The 23,014-nt window shown below is 37.1% G+C and overlaps 1 protein-coding gene across 2 annotated transcripts in view; it reads right to left on the reverse strand.

The window, feature by feature from the left end:
* Nucleotides 1-8,552, reverse strand: part of LOC131150265 (histone deacetylase 19) — a 28,978-nt gene extending 20,426 nt beyond the window's left edge. For both annotated transcript variants that reach the window (XM_058100875.1, XM_058100876.1), the window contains exons 1-5: nt 8,337-8,552; nt 6,023-6,558; nt 2,653-3,093; nt 1,614-1,844; nt 29-99 (exon numbers count right to left, since the gene is read on the reverse strand). In XM_058100875.1, coding sequence (XP_057956858.1) covers nt 29-99; nt 1,614-1,844; nt 2,653-3,093; nt 6,023-6,550 — 1,271 coding nt within the window. In that variant the 5' untranslated portion in view covers nt 6,551-6,558; nt 8,337-8,552. The remainder of the gene's footprint in view (nt 1-28; nt 100-1,613; nt 1,845-2,652; nt 3,094-6,022; nt 6,559-8,336) is intronic.
* Nucleotides 8,553-23,014: the final 14,462 nt, after the last annotated feature.

Raw genomic sequence — 23,014 nt, forward strand, 5'->3', positions numbered from 1 at the left:
AAACTGCACAAGGGGGAGGGGGGAGTACCGATCATCGTTGACCTCCATATCAGAATCTGGATCCCATCTTTCATCTCCATCCTCTTGATCTTCATCTGCCTGAATGTTGAAAAAATAAGATGTGAAGTCATTTTTTGTGTTTGACTAATTGAATTAAGGATTTAAGGAAGATATATCTACTATGCTTTTCAAGTTGGCTTCTGAATTTTATGGCCTGGAATTTCAAAACAAGAATTTATGGTAAGTTTTGATATGGTAATGAACCCAGCACGCTGAAAAATATCTTGGACTAGTGTACTGTTGACTTAATAGCGAACAAGCAACTAGAATTGATAAGGGAGCAAGTGCAGTTGTAAGTACTGCAAAACATATCTTGGTCTGATCTGTGTATTAATATAAACGTCAGGTGTTTCCAGTGCAAGGCTGCCAACACATGCTACCAGTTGAAGGAATTCCGAAAAAGCAATCACAAATAATAATGTATGCTAATTTGTAATGCTTAAAAGACTGACATTCCACAAAATCAATTACACAGAAACAGAATAAATAACAATCTGCCTCAACTACAGTTCAGTACGTTGGAATGTAAATGGAAGCCGTTGAAAACTGAAATACAGTACAATTATATATGTACACACATTTTTAGGGGTTGTGCTTTGTTATCTATTGTTTGATGCATTTGGTTAGAAAGAAACATGACTGCATGAAGGATGATCTTCTCCCTTTCCATCTCTTATAAGGAAAAGTGTGTTCCTTGCTTCATTTTGTTATTCAGTGGCAAGTGCTCTTGCAGGAATTCATTTAGCTGGTACACAACACAAACTTGAAAAGCTTTGATTTATTGATTATGTTTGCTGTTTTAGTCTTTATTTTTCTTAATTCTTTTGGTGGACTCTTTGTCTTCCTTTACTGTATTTTTCCCTCTTTTCTGAATAATATACTTCTTTTCTATCACTAAAAAAATTATGCATGTACACAGACAGCTGTACTTCGTGACTTTTGACACATGAATATGCTTTTATTTTCGTATCAGGACAAGCCATATATTTATGAATGACTGAATGCTCACAATTGTCAATGATCAAACTGCAGGGTAACCATGACATATGCAAGAAGAAGCTTCCATGGGATTGTACAAAAATTTTTGTACCCTTGCCTTGACAAATTTCCTTTTTTCACCAGGAGGGCCTGGACAAAAATCTGGCCAAATGAATTGAGGTCAAACAAGGATATTCTTTTATCCCTCCATTGACAATTTACATGCCACGAGTGTTATCTTAATTTATTTAAATGTGTGCTGAGGAATTTGGGGAGTGCTCTTTCTTTGTCTAGGTCTAATAGTTGTCTTTCTTCCCAACTAATTTACTCTCTGGTTTTTTCTGCACACATAAAAACTAAAAAGTGCACAGATAAATTTAACAGAATAACTTTTAAAAAATGTGGGCAAATGGTACCATGTGGCCATACCCAGAATTTGGAGTATTTACATGCCAATCACTCCACGCCCATAGATTGTATTTGTACACTCAAATGATGGAAACAAGAACTAAAAAACAACAAATATAAATATATATATATATATATATAACAATATTTCTAACACAGAAGCATACCTCTGGGAGCTCTGTATCAGGTTGTCTCTCTTGAAACTGGACACTTGGTGCATGCCGAAGCTTTGAAAGATTATCAAGCAGTTTTGATCTTATGTCATCTAGTAACTGTCGGGAGTTTTTGTTTTCCATGTTACTAGGAGCAACATGAAGGGTATAGTCTGGACCAAAATACTCATAATACTCATGCTGTGGAACCTTATCATCAACTTCAAGCCCAAGCGCAACACCTGTCTACTCAATATATTACAAAAATAGAGTTAATTCAAGAAGAAAATTGGTGAATCTATTCACTGAAATGAAAAAAAAAAATGTATCAATCAGTAAAATGTATACTGGGAAGGCATGTTAAGATCAACATGATGCTATTATTTGAACCCTGAGTCCTTTCACTGTGGTCTTTTTTGGATTCCAAAAATAAAAATTTCCTTCCCATGTGTAATTACATTCAAGGTTAAAAGAGTGATGCAAGACTAGAAGATCAAATTGGCTTGAAATTTCATATCCACCAAACCATGAGCTCTAGTCTCCATCCAACTACCTCATCCTGTGCATCCACTTACATTTGCATGCAAGTGCAACAACACTTCCAATAATAATAATAATGGCTACATGATGTTCTTTTATTGCCTTCATACTTTGGGTGTATCTTGACACGTTAAAAAAACAAGAATAATAGCAGTGAATGTCCTAAGTTTTTATTACTGTTTCACATTTCGTGTATGCATCTGAGCACATTTGACTTATGTGCCATAACACCCATTATTCTTCCCTTACTTTTGAGCTGGGAGGGAAAGGGAGAAGGGGTAAGCAATGATTTATTATCTTTCTAAGAGTCAACAAAATTTTACACCATTTCCATAACATTGTTGAAATGACAGCAACAATGGTGGATCATTGGACCATGATGCAATCATAAGGCATTGGACTATGATTAATAATAATATTTCAACTTTACCAACCAAAAAATCCAAAGCTACCCTTGAAATGGAACATGGCATTAAAGATTTCATGGCAGTAATTATGCAGGAAAAAATATTACCTCATAACACCAGCAACGAGCAACATTTCGTATTGTATAGCCACCTCCACCCACCAATAGCAGCGGCACATTAAAAGATCTCATATATCTCACACACTCTGCATGGCCTTTAATAGAAAGATTGAAGCAGCCCAACCTGTCCCCGGACAATGAGTCTGCACCGCACTGTAAGACCACAGCACCAGGCCTGAAAACTTCCATGACTTTCCCAATTATTGGCTTAAATAAGGACTGGTAACTCTCGTCATCAATTCCATCATCTAGAGGAACATTGAGGGAGTAATATTTCCCTTTACCATATCCAATATCACGTACATCACCTGTACCAGGGAAATAATCCCCAAACTTATGAAAGGAAACAGTCATGACTCTATCAGTTGTGTAAAATGCCTCCTCCACACCATCACCGTGGTGGATGTCAATGTCCACATATAAAACGCGCTGCCATGTCAAAATGAATACACAAAATAAAATGATAGAATCAAAGAGTGAAGCAATACAATACTTAATGCACAAATAAAAAATATGAAGTTTGTAACAAGCTAGACAAAGGAAGTAAAGATGAACTTTGGGCTAGAGCTGCAGGACAGAACTCATGTCCCCCAACAACAAATGTGATATAAGGCACTGTTTATGATAATGTTGATTCCAAGAGCTTTTTTGATGAAAAGAGGAAGGTTATCGAGGTGAAGGAAAAAGATACTAGGAGATTAACAAGCAGAATAAGTCGTCCTCATAGGAGAGGAGGGCGGGCCCGGCAGAGGAAACAAAATAGAAGAATAAAATCAAAAAATGCAAAACATTGGCATAGGAAAACTTTCCAGTCATGCTGAAAATCCAAAGGAATGCACTATTTCAAATGCTCTATAAACATAAACCCACAAGGAACCAAGAAAATCAACTGTAATTCAAGGAAAGTGCAAGGAAAGAAATTGACCATTTGGCCCTTGTCCCTTACAAAAACCAAACAATCCTCTCCAACCAGATGCGCCAAACCATAGCAATATACACACAATTCAAATCCCCTTAGCTTCCTCACCTCTCCCAAACCTTTTAAGATAAAAGCGAAAATGTATCCAACAAGAAAGATCCAAAACAAACCCACAGGTCTCCAAAAAGGCCAAAAAAGTGCCAACAGTGATTTTATCATGCAATTTAATTAAGCGCACATGCAAAAAAAAAATTATAAATTCTAAGAAAAAGAACAAAGCTTTTTCAAGCACTTAAAACTGAACTCTGCAGTATCGAAGATATCAACTTTTAGAGTTCTAATATGGTTTTACAATATTGTGAGACAACACGTGCATCAGCTGGACAATAAGTCCAATGACATTTAGGAGTGGTGCTTCGAGCAGACAAACTCAGTGAATATCAAGTCTCAATGGATCAATTAGCAATTTTGAGTTGCATTACATACAAAATAACATGAAAATCCGCACACATAAGACACAAAGAATATACATCCACATAAAGATTACAGAAACCAAGTGGCTTTGGCAGTTTCCTTTAGAGGCCTCTTCCTTGCAGCATAAAGTTATAAAAAGTAAATTTGGACTTGATGAGAATGGGTGGCTACCAATTCAGGTCTTAGATGTTCTTCGGAAAGTCTATAGAAGGTCATCTCTCAGATTTATTCCTTCTTTATTCCCCATACTAAACTTCTATAGGGTAGGGGCTACAACATTTGGTTTTGGAAAGACCTATGGTTGGGGAATGTTGTTTTGTCCACCTCTTTTCCTTGCCTATTTCGCTTAAGCTCAGGGTAGGATCAATTTATTTCTTCTTTCATTGTGGAGCCAAGTGGTCCTTTACCTTCTTGGGATTTCACTTTAGGAGGCCCTAGAATAGAAGGAGATGGAAGAGCTATCCTCCTTGCTAGTCTTTCTGAATAATTGTCGAGTCTCATTAGAAGCTGATAGTTGTTCTTGGTCCTTGAATCCCTTGGGGTTCTATTCCTGCAAGTCTTTTTGGGAGTTTTTTACTAGCTCTAGTTTTTCTTTTCCTCTCTATAAAACTATCTGGAAGGCTAAAGTACCCTCTAAAATCAAAGCTTTTATCTAGCCGGTTGTGCTTAATATGATCAACACCAATAACTTGTTACAGATTAGAAAACCATTAAAGGCTCTATCTCTAGACATATGTGTGCTTTGCTAATTGCTCTGGAACTGCTGAGCATCTTTTCTTACATTGTGATTACACCCAGAGGGTTTGGAACAAGCTATTTAATTATTTTGGGGAATTCTGGGTTGTTCCAAAGACAGTAGAGAAGTTTTTGGCAATTCATTTTGTTGGTTTTGGCAGGAAAAAGGAGGGTAAGAAGTTATGGAATTGGGCCTTATTTTCTGTTTATTGGGGTTTGTTGTTGGAGCAAAACATGCGCATTTTTATTGGGAAGAAGTTGCCTCTTTTACTGGTTTCGGAGAAAATTCAACATTTGACTTCTCTTTCGGGTGTGGGTAATGGAAACTTCAGGTGGATGCGCTTTTCGGATGTTCAGCATGACTGGCTTTCCTTGTTCAAATGATAGGGCCCGCTGATTTTTTCAGTTGTTTCCAATGTTCTTTTTGGTTTGTCATTTCTTTTTTATTTTTCTGGGGTAACCCAGAGTTTTTAAAGGAGATACTGTATTCTCTCCTTCTTGTACATTCCTATTTTATCAATGAAACTCTTTTGCTATCAAAAAAGAGAAATTATGTCATGTTTAAGGAAAATAAGTTTGGATAGATATAGTGCCTGCAAAAATTGATAGTGTTGTTTTCAAAGATGTAACAAATATATTGTTTAGATTTTTTTTTTTTCTTTTTGATAAGTGTATTACCTATATTTCTTATAACAGAATCATAGTTTTATGGAATGTTCTCAAAAATATATTAGGTATTCACACACTCCCTCACAATCATAGCTTTATTGTGGAAAGTTGAAGTTCAACCTTCAATGCCCACAACAATGTCTAGTGGTACAGAAGTTCATTCTGCTAAGTGATAACCAAACTCGACAATACATTAAAGCATTTTAATTCATTTCAGAGAAATGTTCATGTTCACCCTCTTTCTCCCCTACTTTCACTGCTACCGTTCTGGCTTCGTGCATCTAGGACAACTTTGAAAGCCCCACCTTCCCTTGGTTATTGTCGTATTGAAAAGGCCGGTTTGAAATAAGATAATAAAGGTTTAAGGATCTACATTCCAAAAAGAAAGGAAATGTTAAACTTAAATGCTGATAACAGAAAAGAAGAAGAAGAAGAAGATGATGATTACAAGCTTGCTAAAAGCCTGAAATGAAATGAGTAAAATAATTTGACATCATGTATTATTTAGCACAATTCTTAAACATAAAAATAAACAATAACATATAAACATATTTGACTGACCTCATGCTCCTTGAGAAGTTCCAAAATTGCCAGCACAATATCATTAACATAACAGAATCCAGATGCCTCACACTTCTTTGCATGATGTAGCCCACCAGCCCAGTTTATTGCAATATCACACAACCTATGGTTCAACTTCACAGCACCACCAACTGAACCACCAGCATAGGTCTGACAGAAGGAGTAAAGCCCATCAAATACTGGGCAATCTTCACCAACATTGAACCTCTTCAGCTGCCTCAGTTGATCCTGCTGAGTTTCTGGAGTGATGCTCCTCAGAAAGGCCACATAATCATCAGCATGGAACCTGCAAAGATCCCTATCTCTAGCAGGAAAGGGCTTCAGAACCTGCATGTGTTGGAGCAATCCATAGTGGGCTAAAAGAGCATGTGTCATTCGCATCCTGTGCGGCTTCATTGGGTGACCCTGCCCATAATAATAGTTTCCAACCTCTGGATCATAGAAGTATGTTACCTTCCTTTTCATCCCATCAGGACCAGATGGAAGAGAATTGCCTCCTGATTCCATTACTGAACCTAGTTGGGGGTTGTAACCAAGTTAGGAAGAAAGAAATAAATATGAAGTAGGTTATATCATAAAGCAATTTAGCGCAAGTGAAAATCAGGAAGAATTTTATTGGGCCCATTAGCCAAAGAAAGTGCATATAACTATAGAATCCTAATTACCAACAATAAGCCAAATTTACTTTAATAACTTTGAGCCAAAGGGAAGATCTCTCTAAAGGAAAATGCCAAAGCCATTTACCCATTAAGGCAATGTTCTTAGACACCAATCTACCAAGACCCAACCCCCCTGCTCCCCTCCCCTTTTTAGACCTACAAACAATCTCCCATCAAGACAAATGATCCCTTTTCTACCCCACCACAGACCATAAGAAATCCCTTGTTGCTCTCTCAATACTTCTAGCAACCCCTCGAAGAATTCTAAAAATAAACAAAAAATAAAGAGGGATACTAGGAAGATATGCCTGAATGAGGGTGATACACCCACCTAAAGAGAATAAAACACACGGACAACTTTTCCACCACAGGATTCCAAAATCCAACTAACCTAGGATAACACCCAAAGGCACTCCTAGATGAGTCAAAGGCCAATCAAGGGTCTCACAACCAGTTAAAAAGGACAATTCCAAAGATCTAGATTCACTCAAATTATTACAAGCTAACCCACTTTTCCCCAAATTCATTTTCAAACAAGATACCTTCTCAAACAAAAAAGACGCCCTATAATCTTCCAAGAAAAAACAGTAACATCTGCACACGGAGATGGGATACCACCACCTCCTCACTCCCCACCCCAATCCCTCTCACAAATCCTCTATCGACGGCCCTATGAATCAATGTACACAAGACGTCAATTAAAAAGGCAAGAGTGGATCCCTTGCCTAACCCCCCTCAAAGTCGTAAACCATAATTTAGGATCTCCATTAATAATAACTGAAAAAATAGGCATTAGACAAGCATCCTCTCATCTAACACCTCTATCTTTCACCAAACCCTTTCCTCATAAAAAATTTATTAAAGAAAATTCCAACTAACGCATCAAAGCATTTTCTAAAACACATTTGAACACAACTCCGTTCCTCATAAAACCATTGCATTCTCTTATTGGGATGAAATTTACACCCATTTGTCTTTTCCCTGCAAATAACCCCAACCATTCTTGAGTGGCGGTATTTTAACAGTAAAGCAATCGAGCTGACCTTTATGGATTCCCGCAAGCTCAATGACTCCCTTCAGCCATGAGAAGCCCTTCACCTGCCACAGAGTTCTCATTTCTAGAACCTCCTTTGAACATCCACAACTTGTGTACAATGCAAGCTCTCCTCCCTTTCAAGAACCCTCTATACAAAATGTTTAGGCAAATATGCTGCCAATGGTTTTGCGGAAAAATATCCATAATTTCATTAAATTTCTATGAAGTATGCGGATTCAAAAAAGATATACTGCATACTGTTTCCTCAACACCACAAAACAAGCATTCCTATCAACCCAGCTATTGGAAATGCATAAACCCATGTTAACAAAACCAAGATAATTCCAGCAGATCCTTCAACCAACATCCACAATTTCATCATTACTCTTCAAGAAATCAAAAAAAAAAAAAAATGATGCCTCAAACCAACAAACAGTGAAACAAAATAACAAAAACAACCTAAGCTACTTCCAGCGTACAAGAGTTCATAGCATTATCGGAACCAACAAATCTGAAACAAAAGCAATAGGGCAACTACACAATTAAAGCAAAACCATAAACTTCAGAGCACGTAAAAAATCGGAGGATATGTTAATACCAGATCCGTTTTCCGACGAGAAGCTTAAGCCGCAGAGGTCTAGCTAAATGTACAGCTCGGTCAGGTCGAGCTATGGAGCACTTCGTACTCTCTCTCTCTCTCTCTCTCTCGTAGTCTCGTGAAAGTAGGGCTTTCCTCGAGACCGGTGAGTCCTACGGTGCAGCGAGTAACCAACTCAGGGTCCGCAACCCAATTTATTCATCTCTATTACAGTCTCGGCAGTTTCAACTTTCAACTTTAATTTCTTTATTTATTTTTTTCAAAAACACCTTTAATTATCTTTTTTCTTCTTTAATTATCTTTTGAAAAATACCCTTAATTCATAAATTATGTTATAATTACAATAATTATTAAAAATTTAATAAACTGTTTTTTTTTTGTTTTAAAATCTTGAGAAATCTTTATAATTTCTCTTTTCCTCTTACTTCTCCACTGTTTCTAAAAATAATAAATTTAAATTATAGAAGAACAAGGTGCAAATAGCTGAAAGGGGAAACTCATAAACCATGGATTCTCATTCACAAAGCTCAGAAATTACACCTGCTCGACTCTCTTCTTCCATCTCTCTACCTCCCACTATTAAGAAAACTACTTCCTCCAAGATTACAAACCTAGTAGAATATTCGTACATTCCTGATTCTGCACAGATACAGGAAACCTCTATTTCTCTTGTAAATCCTTATAATATTTTCAGAAGAAAAAAGTCTTTAGTCAATCAAGTTCGTACTTTGCTTATTTCTCACAACCGACCACAAGTCAAGGAGTTCGTTCAGACAACCGCATTTGACAAGTGTCTCATTCCAGCCTCATCCAAAGAACAGTATGTCGATCTTGAGCTCGATCAAGATCTCATCAACCAGTGGATTCGAGAAGGCTACACGCATCTTCACTTTGGTGCTGTCAGACTCCTTCTGACACTCCATGGCCGTAAAGGTCTTCCAGTCACCGCCAGGATCACTTTGCTAAATACGACGTATACGCAGTATAAGCATGCAGCAATCGGTACCTCGCTAACCACTCTCCAAGCTGGTAGCGTGTGTCTCACGTTCTTTCCAAACTTCAACATTCCTCTCAGAGACAAGAACCTCAGAAACTGCATGAAGGTTCAACTGCAAATCACTGGCGCTCCACAAATCTCATCAGCCTACATGGCTACTCTGCATCATCAACTGATCTACAGACTCCAAGATCATGCCGTTGATCTTCCTCTACCAGGACAGTCTGAAGATACCATCTTGATCACTGCTGAACGAGAAGATGATGTTCCAACCATTCTACAGATCCCACGACAAATCCCTAGAGAAGAATTGAAAGATCTCATTCCTCTTGAATGGATCTCCAGCTATGAGCAGCTTCATCAACAGTCCTCACCGATCCATCTCTCAGATCCAAAATTCCAAAGACTTCCAGATGGTACGGTAAAGACAGTGTTCAACCCGAAAGATACAGTTTCATCCAGCACACCTCCGGTGTTCCAGTCACTAATGATCAAGCCTGTTACTTTCGAAGACGACATTCCAGTCAGTCATGTTGAAACAGACGGATCTCCCGTCTATACAGACAAGATTGAAGGTCACTTCATATGGGATGTTGATCCCTCCATGTGCGATCCAGACTGCTCTTGCCGCCAAACACAACAAAGAGAAACTAAACCATCCTGCAAACCGTTTTCTCCCTACAGAAAACCTGATGACCCATCCAGCCCATGGATAGGCATCCGACGCCCAGATCCAAAACCAAAACCTTTATGGATCTATGATAGAGCCCTTGAAATTCTTCGAGAAGAAGGTCTCCTTCCTCCTGAAGAACCCGAACCTGAACCTTATCAAACTGAACCCTACCAAACTCCAGTTTCCAAACTACCAGAAACTCAGCCAATTCCCTGTTTCATGGCTTCTCCATATGACAAACAGTTTCCACCCTTGGAGCCCCGATCATACGATTCCAACCTTCATTCTAGACCATTCATCCAACCCTCTGAAGTTCAGCCAGACGGATCAAGGAAACTTCCATCACAAGCTGAACAAGTTCTGAACTGGCAAACCCAGAATACTAGAACACAGAACACGACGCTGACTGCCATTGACAACAAAGTTGACAGACTCATCAACCATGGCGCTCAGATGAATCAACGATTTGATACCCTTGACTCTAGAATTGAAGCATTATATGATGATCTAAAAAGGAGAATTGATGTTCTTAGTTCTGAACTCGGACATTTCATCTCTGAAGGATACTTTGGTTCATTATTCAGTGCTAAAGAAGAAGAAATCAGAAGACTCAGAGAAGAAGTATCACAGATTGAACGAGAATATCGTCCAGCTTCCACACCAACCTACACACCTAAAGCCTTTTCGTATTCTCCATCATATTCCTTCATTCCTCAATCACCACCAACACCATCCTACAGATAGCCTAATTATTCCAAACACTTCAAATCGACTGCAGAAATCCTGAAGAAACATTCTCTTATTCCAGCAGCTCCTGTTGCTCGCAGATCTCCAATTCCAGCAAAACCTTTACCACCTAAACCTATTCATCAACCACCTGAACCTGTTGATCATAAACTTAAAAGCCCATTTGTTTCACCTGATCAGTCTCCATCCTTCCTTGCTGATCCTATTCCTGAAATACCTATTGAAGAAAACAGTGATGTTTCCACTGAAACTGAAACATCATCCTCCTCCTCAGATCAAGAGATTACTGATCTCACCAACATGATGATGGCATCTCCCACGGAACCAGGATCGTCCAGAACTCAAGAATTCCATGACGAGTCCGATACCACAGTTCCTATTGTGGAAGAACCCTCGGAAGCCACCTCGGCTCCTCCTCAATCGGCTCCTCATCATTCAAACAACAACTCATGGTTTTCTTTTGATGGATTACCTCCAACCAAGTGGAGAGACAGAATTGGTGAATTTGGTGCATGGATTGATCTCCAACTCTCAAAGCCCGGGAACACATTACAATCAGTCCTTGTTGAATTTACATCCAGATTCACTGGAACGTTAAGAGATTGGTTTCAAAGCCTTGGTGAATTCAGACAAGTTACATTTATTAATTCCCAGATTCCTTCCTTTGCCTTGGGAACACTCTACAAAGAATTTGTTGGTGATCCAGACATTCATGCCAATGTTGTTCGTCAAGAATATTTTGAAATGAGATGTTGTTCTTTAAAGAATAAGGATCTTGATTTTCATTATCAAAGAATGTCTAAACGGTATTATCTTCTTGGTGGATTTCATAATGAAAATCTCAGACAAGTTTATATTAATTCATTACCAGAAGATATCCAGCCAGACTTACAGAGAAAGATCGCTTCACTCTCTCGACCTCTCAAAGATATCTCCTTAGGAGAAATTCATCAACTGGCACTCACTGCTCTTGAGAAGTTATGTGACACCCATCAACTGTTCTCAAAGATGATCAAGTAGAATCAAAAATTCACGAAGCAATGCAAAAAGCCCTATCTACAGATCAAATGCAAAGAAAAGAATTGCATCTGTAGTCCCAAAAAGAAAAAGCATTTCAAAGACTATGGTTCTGACAAACTTTCCCAAAAAGATCACCAAAAGAAGAAAAGATTCAGATTCTTCAAGAAGAAGAACAGAAGAGGACATGACAAATCTCCAAGATGTTTTATTTGCAAGAAGAAAGGACACTATGCAAAACAATGCCCGATGAACAGGACAAAATCTGCAAAGCTTGCCCAACAGTTACAAAATGAAGAAATTGATGCAAATGCAGAATCCGTTCTCTCATAACAAGAAGAGATGACTGAAGAAACAGTTCTCGTCCTCACTGATTCAGAAGATTCTGATTTAGACATTGATGATCACTCGGACGAATCTCTTCAGATCCAACCAGTTCAACCTATCCTTTTCTCTAAAGATTCTTATATCAGTCCACATGTCCAGATCCAGCTCCTTCCTGAAAAACATGGTAAACCCATTCCTGCTGTTGCATTCATTGATACAGGATCTTATAAGACCATGATCAATCCTAAAGTCTTACCACCAGATTGTTGGTCTTCCCACACTCAGTTTTTTAGAGCTGCTAATGATCAAATCTTTACAACCACTTTGATTTCCAAAAGGAAAATTGGGATTAAACTCCTTCCTAATTGCATCATTTGGACTCAGGTTATCGGTAGTCCACTTCCCCAAAAAGATGTTCTTTTAGGATGGGATGTTTATTGTCTTTCAAAATCCTTAAGGATTCTTCCCACTGGAATTAAGTACAAAAGAGAATTCAAGCCTTTTATCCAGACAAACAAGATTTATTCTCTTTCGTATTCCTGTCCAGATTTTCAGTTTGTTCAAAACAAACTTCTGAAGTTATGTGCTGAAAGTCATGATCAGTTTATTCATGATCATCCACTTTGGAAAAACCCAGATTTCTTCATCCACATTCCTTTCAAGCTCAATGAAGATGTTAGTCCAACTAAAGCTACACATCCGGGAATGTCTCCTTCAGACCTTAAGCTTGCCAGAGAAGAATGTTATTCTTTATTAAGACAAGGTCTCATTGAACCAACCAATTCCTCTTGGGCATGTCAAGCATTCTATGTTGAAAAAAGATCAGAGAAGATCAGAGGAAAAAAGAGATTGGTTATTGATTACAAGCCGTTGAATGTGTTCATCAGGGATGACAAGTTCCCTATTCCAAAAGCAAGAACACAGTTCATCCATCTCGCTGAAGCACAGATATTTTCAAAGTTTGATCTCAAAGGTGCATTTTGGCAACTTGGTATTCACCCAGATGACAGGTACAAGACAGCGTTCTGTATACCGAATGAACAGTTCCAATGGACAGTTTTGCCCTTCGGTTTAAAGATCGCGCTGTCACTATTTCAAAAAGCGATGACTAGGATCTTCAATCCTATTCTGCATAGTACCCTGATCTACATCGATGACATATTATTGTTTTCAAAAAGTCATGCAGATCACGATCAGCTTCTTGAACATTTCCACCAGCTAGCATCACAGTACGGGATCATGTTATCAGAAAAGAAAAGCGTGATTGGACAAAAAGAAATTGATTTTCTGGGGATGAAAATTTCCCACGGAACCATCTGTCCAGGTCCACATCTCGCAGAGCAATTATTGAAGTTTCCAGATGTTAATCTTTCTGTCAAAGAAATTCAACAATTTCTTGGCATAATTAATTATATCAGAGACTTCATTCCGCACGCAAGCCATCACACCAGCTCCCTATCACAGCTGTTGAAAAAGAAGCCTCCGCCATGGGGCCCTGATCAGACAAATGCTGTCAAACATTTGAAAAAAGCTGCCAAGGATCCACCGCCTCTGACTATTCCATCTACCGGCAATCTTATCCTCCAGTCAGACGCAAGTGATCATTATTGGGGTGCACTGTTACTTGAAGATAAGGACAACAGAAGAGCCTACTGTGGACACGCAAGCGGAGAATTCAAAGATTTGCAGAAACATTATCACACCGTATTCGAGGAGATAATTGCGATGAAAAATGGAATCCAAAAGTTTGACTTTTATGTCAGATCGAAGCACTTCACTATTGAAATGGACAACTCATCTTTTCCGAAGATGCTTGAATTCCACAACAAGATTCTCCCTGATCCGCAGATACTCAGACTGAAAGACTGGTTTTCCCGATATGACTTCTCCGTGAAGCATATAAAAGGCGATCATAATGTTCTCGCAGACATGTTATCTCGCCCCAGGAAACAGCCTTCCTTATAACCAGTTACTAAGCCATACCACTGATACTCATGGCTTCGTCCTCATCCTCTCCTCCTGATATCCTCTACCTCAGTGCCTCTACTTATATACACTTCCCTCCAGATATGGAACCTGACCTCACTAATCCAGATAAAATCAAATCTTGTGCCAGAATCTTCTATTACCACTATGCCAAGACCATAGGCCATTACCCTACCTTTCCAGCCTACCCATTCCTTAATCCCTACATCATCAACCCATCAGCCTTCAATACATATGTATTATGGTATCTCTGGTATATTTCTGTTTTGCAGGTACATGCTGTATTCTTCCCGCTACAAGAGACGTATGCCCATCTTCATGATCCAGCCAACCAGAAATCACTGTTCTGGACCTTCCTCCAATTGTTCGATCCACTATCCACATGGAGAAGGAAGCTGACCACTCTCATGGGAAACCACAACCTCTGGAAGATGGACCCAGCGGAAGCAGAAGCCGTACATAGTATTTTCATACTCCATCGACCGTATTTCTACAATCCTACCAGAAAGCTGTTATGGTCCCAGAATCAAGCTTATGAATGGGATACTCTGTACCACCTTTCTACCTGGCCAAGATATAAGTTCCCACTGCTGAACCACCTCTGTGAAGTGAATGACCTGATGTCCTGCTCCGAGCTCGTCGTACTCGTCCCAGATGAGATTCCTGCTCCAAAACCACCAGACCCTCCTGATGATCCAATGGACACAGATGATGAAGACAACCCATACAAGAAAATGACGTTCTACCATCCGATTCATGGACAGATAACGGATGAAGACTACGTCAACCTGAATCTCTCACCATTGTGCAGAAGTCCAAAATGACAGGCTACGTTCGTGTCTACTTTATGTATTATTAAAGTCCACATTGGTGGTTTAACCCAAAATCCTGATGCAACAAAAATAAATTGTTAGTCTCAAGGTTTCATTCACTCACTTTGTTTTAATGATAACAAATTATTATGAATTAATAGTTTTGTGCTTAAATTGTTTTCTATATGATTAAAGTCATTGAAATTGGAGAAAATGAAAAGAACTGAGAAAATTCATTTGAAGACTTTAATTGATTTATTTATATTATTTTTCTCTCATTTGTAATGTACTTCAATTTGTAAAACTATGAGAAAATATAAGCCACTATGCTAATGAACCTAAACTAGAGAAAGGAGAACAAAAAGTAGATTGAACTCGGCCTTGTGCCAGGAGGTAGTTGACTGGCCCCTAAAGGCGGTCAACTGGTTTGGCAAGTTTTGTCTACAACAGTCTTCCATTGTCTTTACAACAACAATAAGACCAAGTCTTAAGTCTTACTAGGTGAGGTCAGCTATATGAATCATTTTCCGTCAATTTATACAGTCTTCTATTGTCTCTAGCAACTAATAAGTGGTTGACCTGTCTAAAAGTCAAAAAGACTCCAATTGGCATAAAAGGACTAGTTTTCATCCAAACTCTATATAGATGTCCGTCTAAGTCTTCAAAACGTAAGAGAACATACACACTAAATATCTAAGTACTTTAACCTCAATTCTCTCTCAATCTCTCTATATGTTTTATTTGCTTACATTTGAGAGAAAAACTCTTGAACTTTCATTTGTTTATTGTTTGAGATTTTCTTATGTGAGCATCAAAGCATAAATCGTTTATTGTGAGGAGCTTTTCTTTTGTAAGCTTTAGTATTTTGGTTTCCTTGTCTCCGTAGAAAACAAGGACTATATTTGGTTGTCTTGTCTTTGAAAAATAATGGGTGTATCAATTCCTTAACCTCTATTAAAACAAGTGAGTTAGTGAAACCTTAAAACAATTGGTCTTGAAAGAGTGGATGAGCCAATTGCCAACCACTATAAAAGAATTTGCATAATTTCCCTTTCCTTTTCTCTTTAAATTGCTTTTCATATTTGTGTGTTACTTGTTTTCTTAATTTGCTTTAAATTTTGTATCGAGCAATCTTAATTTTACTAAACTCAATTCACTCTCTCCACCTCTTGGGTTGTCACTTGGGCTACAATAGATGTCTCAAATAGATTAAACTTTAAATTTAATATTTTAGATCAATATTTTTGTTTAGATATAACTAATTTTAGTTGAACTCGGGCTATCACCAATGATTCATTTCTTGAGTTTCTTTGGGAACGTCTAGAGATCAAATTCCCTTGTCAAGATCCCCTAGGTTTTAGGTGTATATAGTTTCCTATGGGAGCCATGGCTAGGATGCCCTAATCTTCCTTAACTTTAAAATAATATATATATATATATATATATATATATATAATTTTAGTAAGTTGTATATTAATATTATAGTTATCTTGTACATGGTATGCGTATGCTGTAACAACCCCGACCTGCCACATGGGCCTGGAGTGCTACTTTAGTGACAGCCGTGTACCTAATACCTTATTCATCATATATAAAGCACATATACGCAGCAAAGATAAAATATAAAATCCTCAAATTACATTCTCAGAGTTCTATCTATTGTTATACACAACTATATCCATTTCCAAATGATTACATACCATAAAACTAAACAAAAATAAGATTCCTATCTATTTACTACCTACATCAATTTACACCTCTGGCCCGCTAGACCCGATCTCTAGGATTTCTTAAAAACATAGTTTGTAAAATAGGGGTGAGGCACAACTCAGTAAGGGAAAGATTAAGTTAATGTCAGTGTGTGGCCAGCATACATTTAGTGTACAAAAAATAATCAGTTCACTAAGTAGATAAACACATTTATGAAAACATTAATATTTTACACTCACACACACAATTAGCCGAGGATAGGGAAGATTACCCGCCCATACAAGTAGTTTCCCTCTACTCTAATACCATTACTGCTACTAGGGCACTCGCCTTTCTCAGCAAGCCTTCAAAATTATCTCATTAATTATTTGTATTCACATAAATTAACATATATGCATATAAGATACTCATTGTGAGAAACAGGCCATTTACTTCCCCCATGGCACGGGTTGTGCGACCCGAAGGCTGGACTAATGTTCAGGGAGATCCACTCAAACAATAGTCATCTATATTCTCTGCTAACATACTCCGCGGGTATACGCAGCTCCAATTGCTTGTCTGATTGCCCTCACCCAAGGGGTACATTCACCTCACGTAAGCAAATTGGATAAGGCCACCCTACACCTCTCAGCACAAGTGTGGACGCACACGACCATATAACAAATCTCTAGCAATGGTACCGTGCTCACAATACACTAGTCCCCAGGGTTCCTAAAGCATATCATGCAATTTAGATAATAGAAAACACCATTTAAAACATCATTTCACATGTCTTTCTTGTTATTCCAAAAACCTGGCCCCCAACTACAAAATACAACCCAGCGTATAGTCATCAATTAAAACTCGGTCCTCGGCCATAAATACAATCTGGCACATACTGCTAATTAAAACTCGGCCCTCGGCCGTCAAATAATAATCTTGGCCCTTGGCCAATCAAACAATACCCCGCCACTGGCCATTATTTCAAACTCCTGCATTTCATAAACAGTTCCAGTATTTTCACAAGCGTTTCCAGTATTTCTTAAACAATTCAGTATTTCAACATCCCAAATCCAGACATACAATAATCCATACCAATTAAATCATTTGTCACACGATTTTTCATATTTTAACATATTCATATAAACAAACAAATTTTCCACCGTTCATTTTATTCAAAAATATCATACCATATATCCTAAATTTTTAAAATCCATTTCGAATGGTTGATTTTCAAAATAACCTTTAAATTCTCCAATAAATAAATAAATAAATATATTTATATAAACATAACAATTAAATTGATTCAAATTTCATAAAATTACTGATTTAACTTAATCCCCTTACCTGATTCCTAAAAAGCCCGCTAACACCCTGGCCTATGCCCCACAGCGTTCAAAATCCCTACAACCCTAAAATTCAAATTTCACTACATTACTCATCATAATCCCTAAAATAATTTCCCCTAAAATTCCCCTAGACTCTGAATACCCTAAATAGCTTAATAAAGCCTAAATTATTAAACTTACCCCCAATTTAAGATTGGTAACCCGGAGCTCCAATTCAAAAACTCGATCCGGCTAGATTGTAAAGAATCTCCCCACAAATCTCCTGACAATTTTTGTTCATTAATTGGGCTTATAGTTTAAGAGAAATTGAGATAAGTTTAAAAATTGGTCTTACCCTAGGAGATATGCCTACGCCGCTCCCACGACAAATCCGCTCCAGTAGAAGTGTCGATGGCGGCGAATAGAGCCCAACGGTATTTTCGGATTTCCGATCGGTTGAATGTCGGAAACGAGATTGAGGAGAGTGGAAGAGAGGAGACGAGGAGACGAAGGGGAGGCACCTCTGCTTTCTTCCGCCCGAAGGATCCTGAGATCCTTCAGGATATTATATATATATATATATATATATTTATATTTATATTTATATCATTATAATATTATATTATTATATTATATTATTTAATTAATATTTATTATTTATTTATTTATTTTTTAAAATTTTAATTTAATTTAAAAAAATTTAATAATAATTTTTTTTTATCACTACATATGTTTTGTGAATTTCATAAATATAAATAACTTTTAGATAATTAAGAACAATGATAATGTGACAAAATATGAAAATTGTGTATTTTTATAATTATTTATAAATTTTGTAATTTATTTATCATGTTAAAGGTTTATTTAAAGCATAACATGCAAAAGAAGATGAGCTTTTTCGGAATAATAAAAATAATTGAAATTTGTTATAATTTTTATTAATAGCATATATTAATTTAGTGACAGTTTATTTTATACTTTGATTTATTAACAAACAAATAGTTATTAATCTTACAAATACAAAACATAAAATTCAAAATAGAATAAAGTTTGTCCCTAACTTTCAAGGAAACATGGTTGATAGTGTTCAAATCAAACCTTGTTGGGAATTAACAACAAATTCCCGAAACCTATGAGAAACAAAACAGAGAAAGAATACACGCCAAAGAAAAATCAATCATACACACAGGACAATATTTACTTGGTTCAGCAATTTTGCCTACATCCACGGAGTTGTAGGGATTTCACTATTATCAAGAAGAAAATACAAAGAGTGTGGCTGTACAATACTCTCTCTCTCTCTCTCGCTCTCTTGCGAATTGTGACGGCTCATCAACCCTAATCATCATAATGACGATTTTATATCTTGCATGTTGACCTCATAGGTCACATCTAATTTTGATAATGACAAATACTCAAGTATTTGAAGGCTATCTAGTACATGTGCATGTTTATATTCGCAGATACTTTGATGACACATGAAGTAAGGTATGATGACCCTAAAGATCATTTTATTATAATTCATTATTATTCAATTTTGGTTTGTAATAGTAATTAGGGGAAAAGGTCTGTAATAATTTCTACATGTCATACATGTAGGTAATTGTAAATTCAAAATGATCGTAGACTGACCATAGGGAATCAAATGTCATTAGGGCATCCTTCAGTCGACTAATGTTGGATTTTTTCGGCGTCCTCAAAGACCTTAAAAGGCCTTTAGGTCCATGCACAAGCATATTAGATATCCCCAAAATCACTTAACATATCAGGGGAATTAATTGAAGTGAAAATGAACTTAATATGCAAATTTGTGAGAGGTCGGATGACCGAACCCGTTTTGTTCAAAACACTTCGGGCGCCTAAACGGTTGAGAATTCAATGGGTTGACTTGGTTTTGGGCAACCAAACCAAAAATGAATGCACCATTTACGGGTGACCGAACCCCTGAAGTGACTTTTTCCACCAACTCAGCCAATCGAACATTTACGTTCAAATTCAGCCTCGAGTGACCGAACACATGAGTTCAGCCAACCAAACCTAGACTTAAGCACCTGAACCCTCAAAAGTGGCTTTTTTGACTAAGTTTGTTCGGGCGACCAAACCAAGGTTCAGCCACCCGAAAACTCTCGGGTTGCTTAATTTTTACCGGGGTTAAAATAATTAAACAGGGTTAATTTTCGTGGTTGGGTTTAAAACAATTCTAATTATGACCCCCATGTCCTAAACGGTTATATTTTGGCCCTTGTCTATAAATATGAGTTTATTTGTGAGGATTAAGATGGAATTAAGAAAAATCATTAGCCAAAATTCTCTCAAACTCAAAAATCCTATTTTGCCTATAACACTTCCAAAAACTCTCATACATCCATTCTCTTAATTCATCTTAACTTTGTGAGAGCTTCTTGTTGTGCTAGTGTGTATTATTATTGTTCACTCTCCCATTACTTTGCTTAGTTGATTGGTATTGATTTTGGGGAGTTAAGCAAGGTTTATCCCATAGATTTATTTAATAAATCTCATGTTGGGAAAAACTTAGTAGTTTGAGGATCTTTGCATTGTCGTTGTAAGATTCTTATAACTATATCTTGTTGTGCAAACATTTTTACAAGTTATATTATTCTTTCAAACAACTCTTGAGCATATTCCATTGAAGAAAATATTTTTGAGTTGATTTGAATATTGTTGCAGCATCTTTGAAACTCTGAATCATTATTAAGATTTGATATAACTTGTTTCAAAGAAATAGCTTGATTAGAACATTCTTAAACTTTCTTGCAATCATATCTTGTTGAGTGTGGCTTGCACAAAAATACACATCATTAAGCTTACATTTACCTATATAGTTGATATGCATTTGATTGATTACATTTGGTACATATCTGCTTGACTGAAAAGCATAATCATTGTACCTTGTTATATTGAGAAATTTGTTGTATTCTAGGTGTGGCCTGAGGGGGCGGTAATCCAGTCCGGTAAGGATTGGTTGTTAAAGGTTGAGGTCGGCCCTGTGTTAATTTGACCTGATTGTAAAGGTTGAGGTCAGCTCTATGCTAATTGACTTGGTTGTTTAGGTGCTACTCCACCCGTTAAGTGAGCTTATAATGGTAATCCTTGTACTTATTAGTCAAGGCGGGGACGTAGGCAGTTTGCCAAACCTCAATAACATTTTTGGTGTCATCTCCTTTACTACTTTATTGTGCATGCTTGGTTAAACATCTATGGCAGTTTAAATTCCTCTATATATTTACATTGATTTATTTTGAATGCAATAGATTGCCCTTAGGCCTGTGTAATACTTTTTTTAGTGGATTGACCTAGGGGATAAATTTCTTAAATACTAATTTACCCTCTCCCCTTTTGGGATTGCACCAAGGCTAACACTACGCACAGTAATGGGCTACAAAATGGGCCCAAAAATTTTTTCCGGCAAGTACGACTTGGGCCTAATGACCCAATCCTTCGCTCCATTGACTAAGCCTTAGGATAGAAATCTCTCATTAAAAAAAGGTTGGGTCATCATCTAGATCAAACGCAACTAGGCTCCACAAAGGCCAACAAACCCCACCACTCTCTCCTTCTATTTTCTTTTAGATCAAACACAAATTCTACACCATGGAAAAGCTTCTTGAAGCACCACTAAAGATACTATTAAATAATAGCATGTTTTATTTCTACTATATATGAATAATAGAATTTACAATCACCCAATTTATTCCCATTTGGCTTTCCAATGTGGCCAATAATAGACTTGCCTTAACTCTAGCTAGAGAAGGAAGGCAAGGTCAAGCCCTTGGGACACTAGGACACTAATAGAGAGGCAAAAGAATCAAAACTCTAACATGTACCTCGCAAGTTCGACTTAGTAAGAATTTGTTCAGGCTCGTTCATTATATAAATGAACTATTCTTTTACCCAATTTTGAGGCTCATTTAATGAACAACTCCAACCTAAATATGAACAAGCTTTGCTTGGTTTAACTCGTTAGTGACTTGGTTACGAGCTTGGTTGGACTCATGTAATAGATTTGGATTAGATTCATTTATAAGCTCCTTTAATTCAGTCGAATTAGCAAGGATTGTCTAAGCGTGGGGTTGTAAAACTCAAGCTCAATAACTTAATGTATAAGGCCAATAAGTTGACTTGGTGGGTTGAAAAACCCCTATTGTAGTATTAAGAAGAGCCTTTTTCACCTTTTCCTGACAAAATCCTAAGAGCCTCTTGCCTATTATGATGATAGGTTTAAAAAGAACCAAGTCATTTGTAAGCATCTCGATACCTCAGCTCAATGAAGGATGGTCACTTGTTCATTTGTATAAATGATTGAACAAGTTTGAGTAAGTATATTCAAACTCATTTTGAACTTGGCTCAAGTTCGGGCCCAGTTAAAGTGTTAATAAACAAATTTGAGAATGATAAATCTTGGTTCGATTCGAATTGGTTCTATTGCAGCTATAGATAATGAACACAACACACAAATCAACTCCGTGGAGAACAGGCTAGTTGTTGCATAAGAGGGAAAACGAGCATGCTAGAAAGCCATGAATTTACAAAGCTCTCAATATTTCAAGGATGCCCTCAATATTTTGAGTTGTTGGTTCAATAGTCTAGCCATCTTCATTTTTGATTTACGTTGAATACTTTAGTTAGTTCACTGGCTAAACTACTTTAAATTGTTACAATAGTTGTCATCTTCTTTATTATTAGGAACTTTTTCGTCATATTTTACAAGTCAATTTTGTAACAAAGATACTATACTTTAAGATGGAATAGTAAGGAGACTAACCTATATTTTTCTTTATTTTTCTTAGATTTTTTCTTAGTATAGTAGGTTAGTTCAGTGGTCAAACTGATCTATCTTGGGTAGATCAATTCTATGAGTAAGCTATCTTCTTCTTCATATATCTTACTAAATACAAGTCTTATAAGAGTTGAAAATTATTTATAAAAAATCAAGACCTTTTAAGAAATATAAATAATTTGTGGAGATGGTAGGTGGTAAGATATACATGAACTCATGCCAACCCCTCAAAAGCACAAAGTGCTCCAACATGCAAAGGATTCCTTACAAGATGAAGGCAAGGGTACAGAGAATCATTGAAGGA

This window comes from Malania oleifera, chromosome 3 (assembly GCF_029873635.1).
Source record: "Malania oleifera isolate guangnan ecotype guangnan chromosome 3, ASM2987363v1, whole genome shotgun sequence".
Taxonomy (NCBI): domain Eukaryota; kingdom Viridiplantae; phylum Streptophyta; class Magnoliopsida; order Santalales; family Ximeniaceae; genus Malania; species Malania oleifera.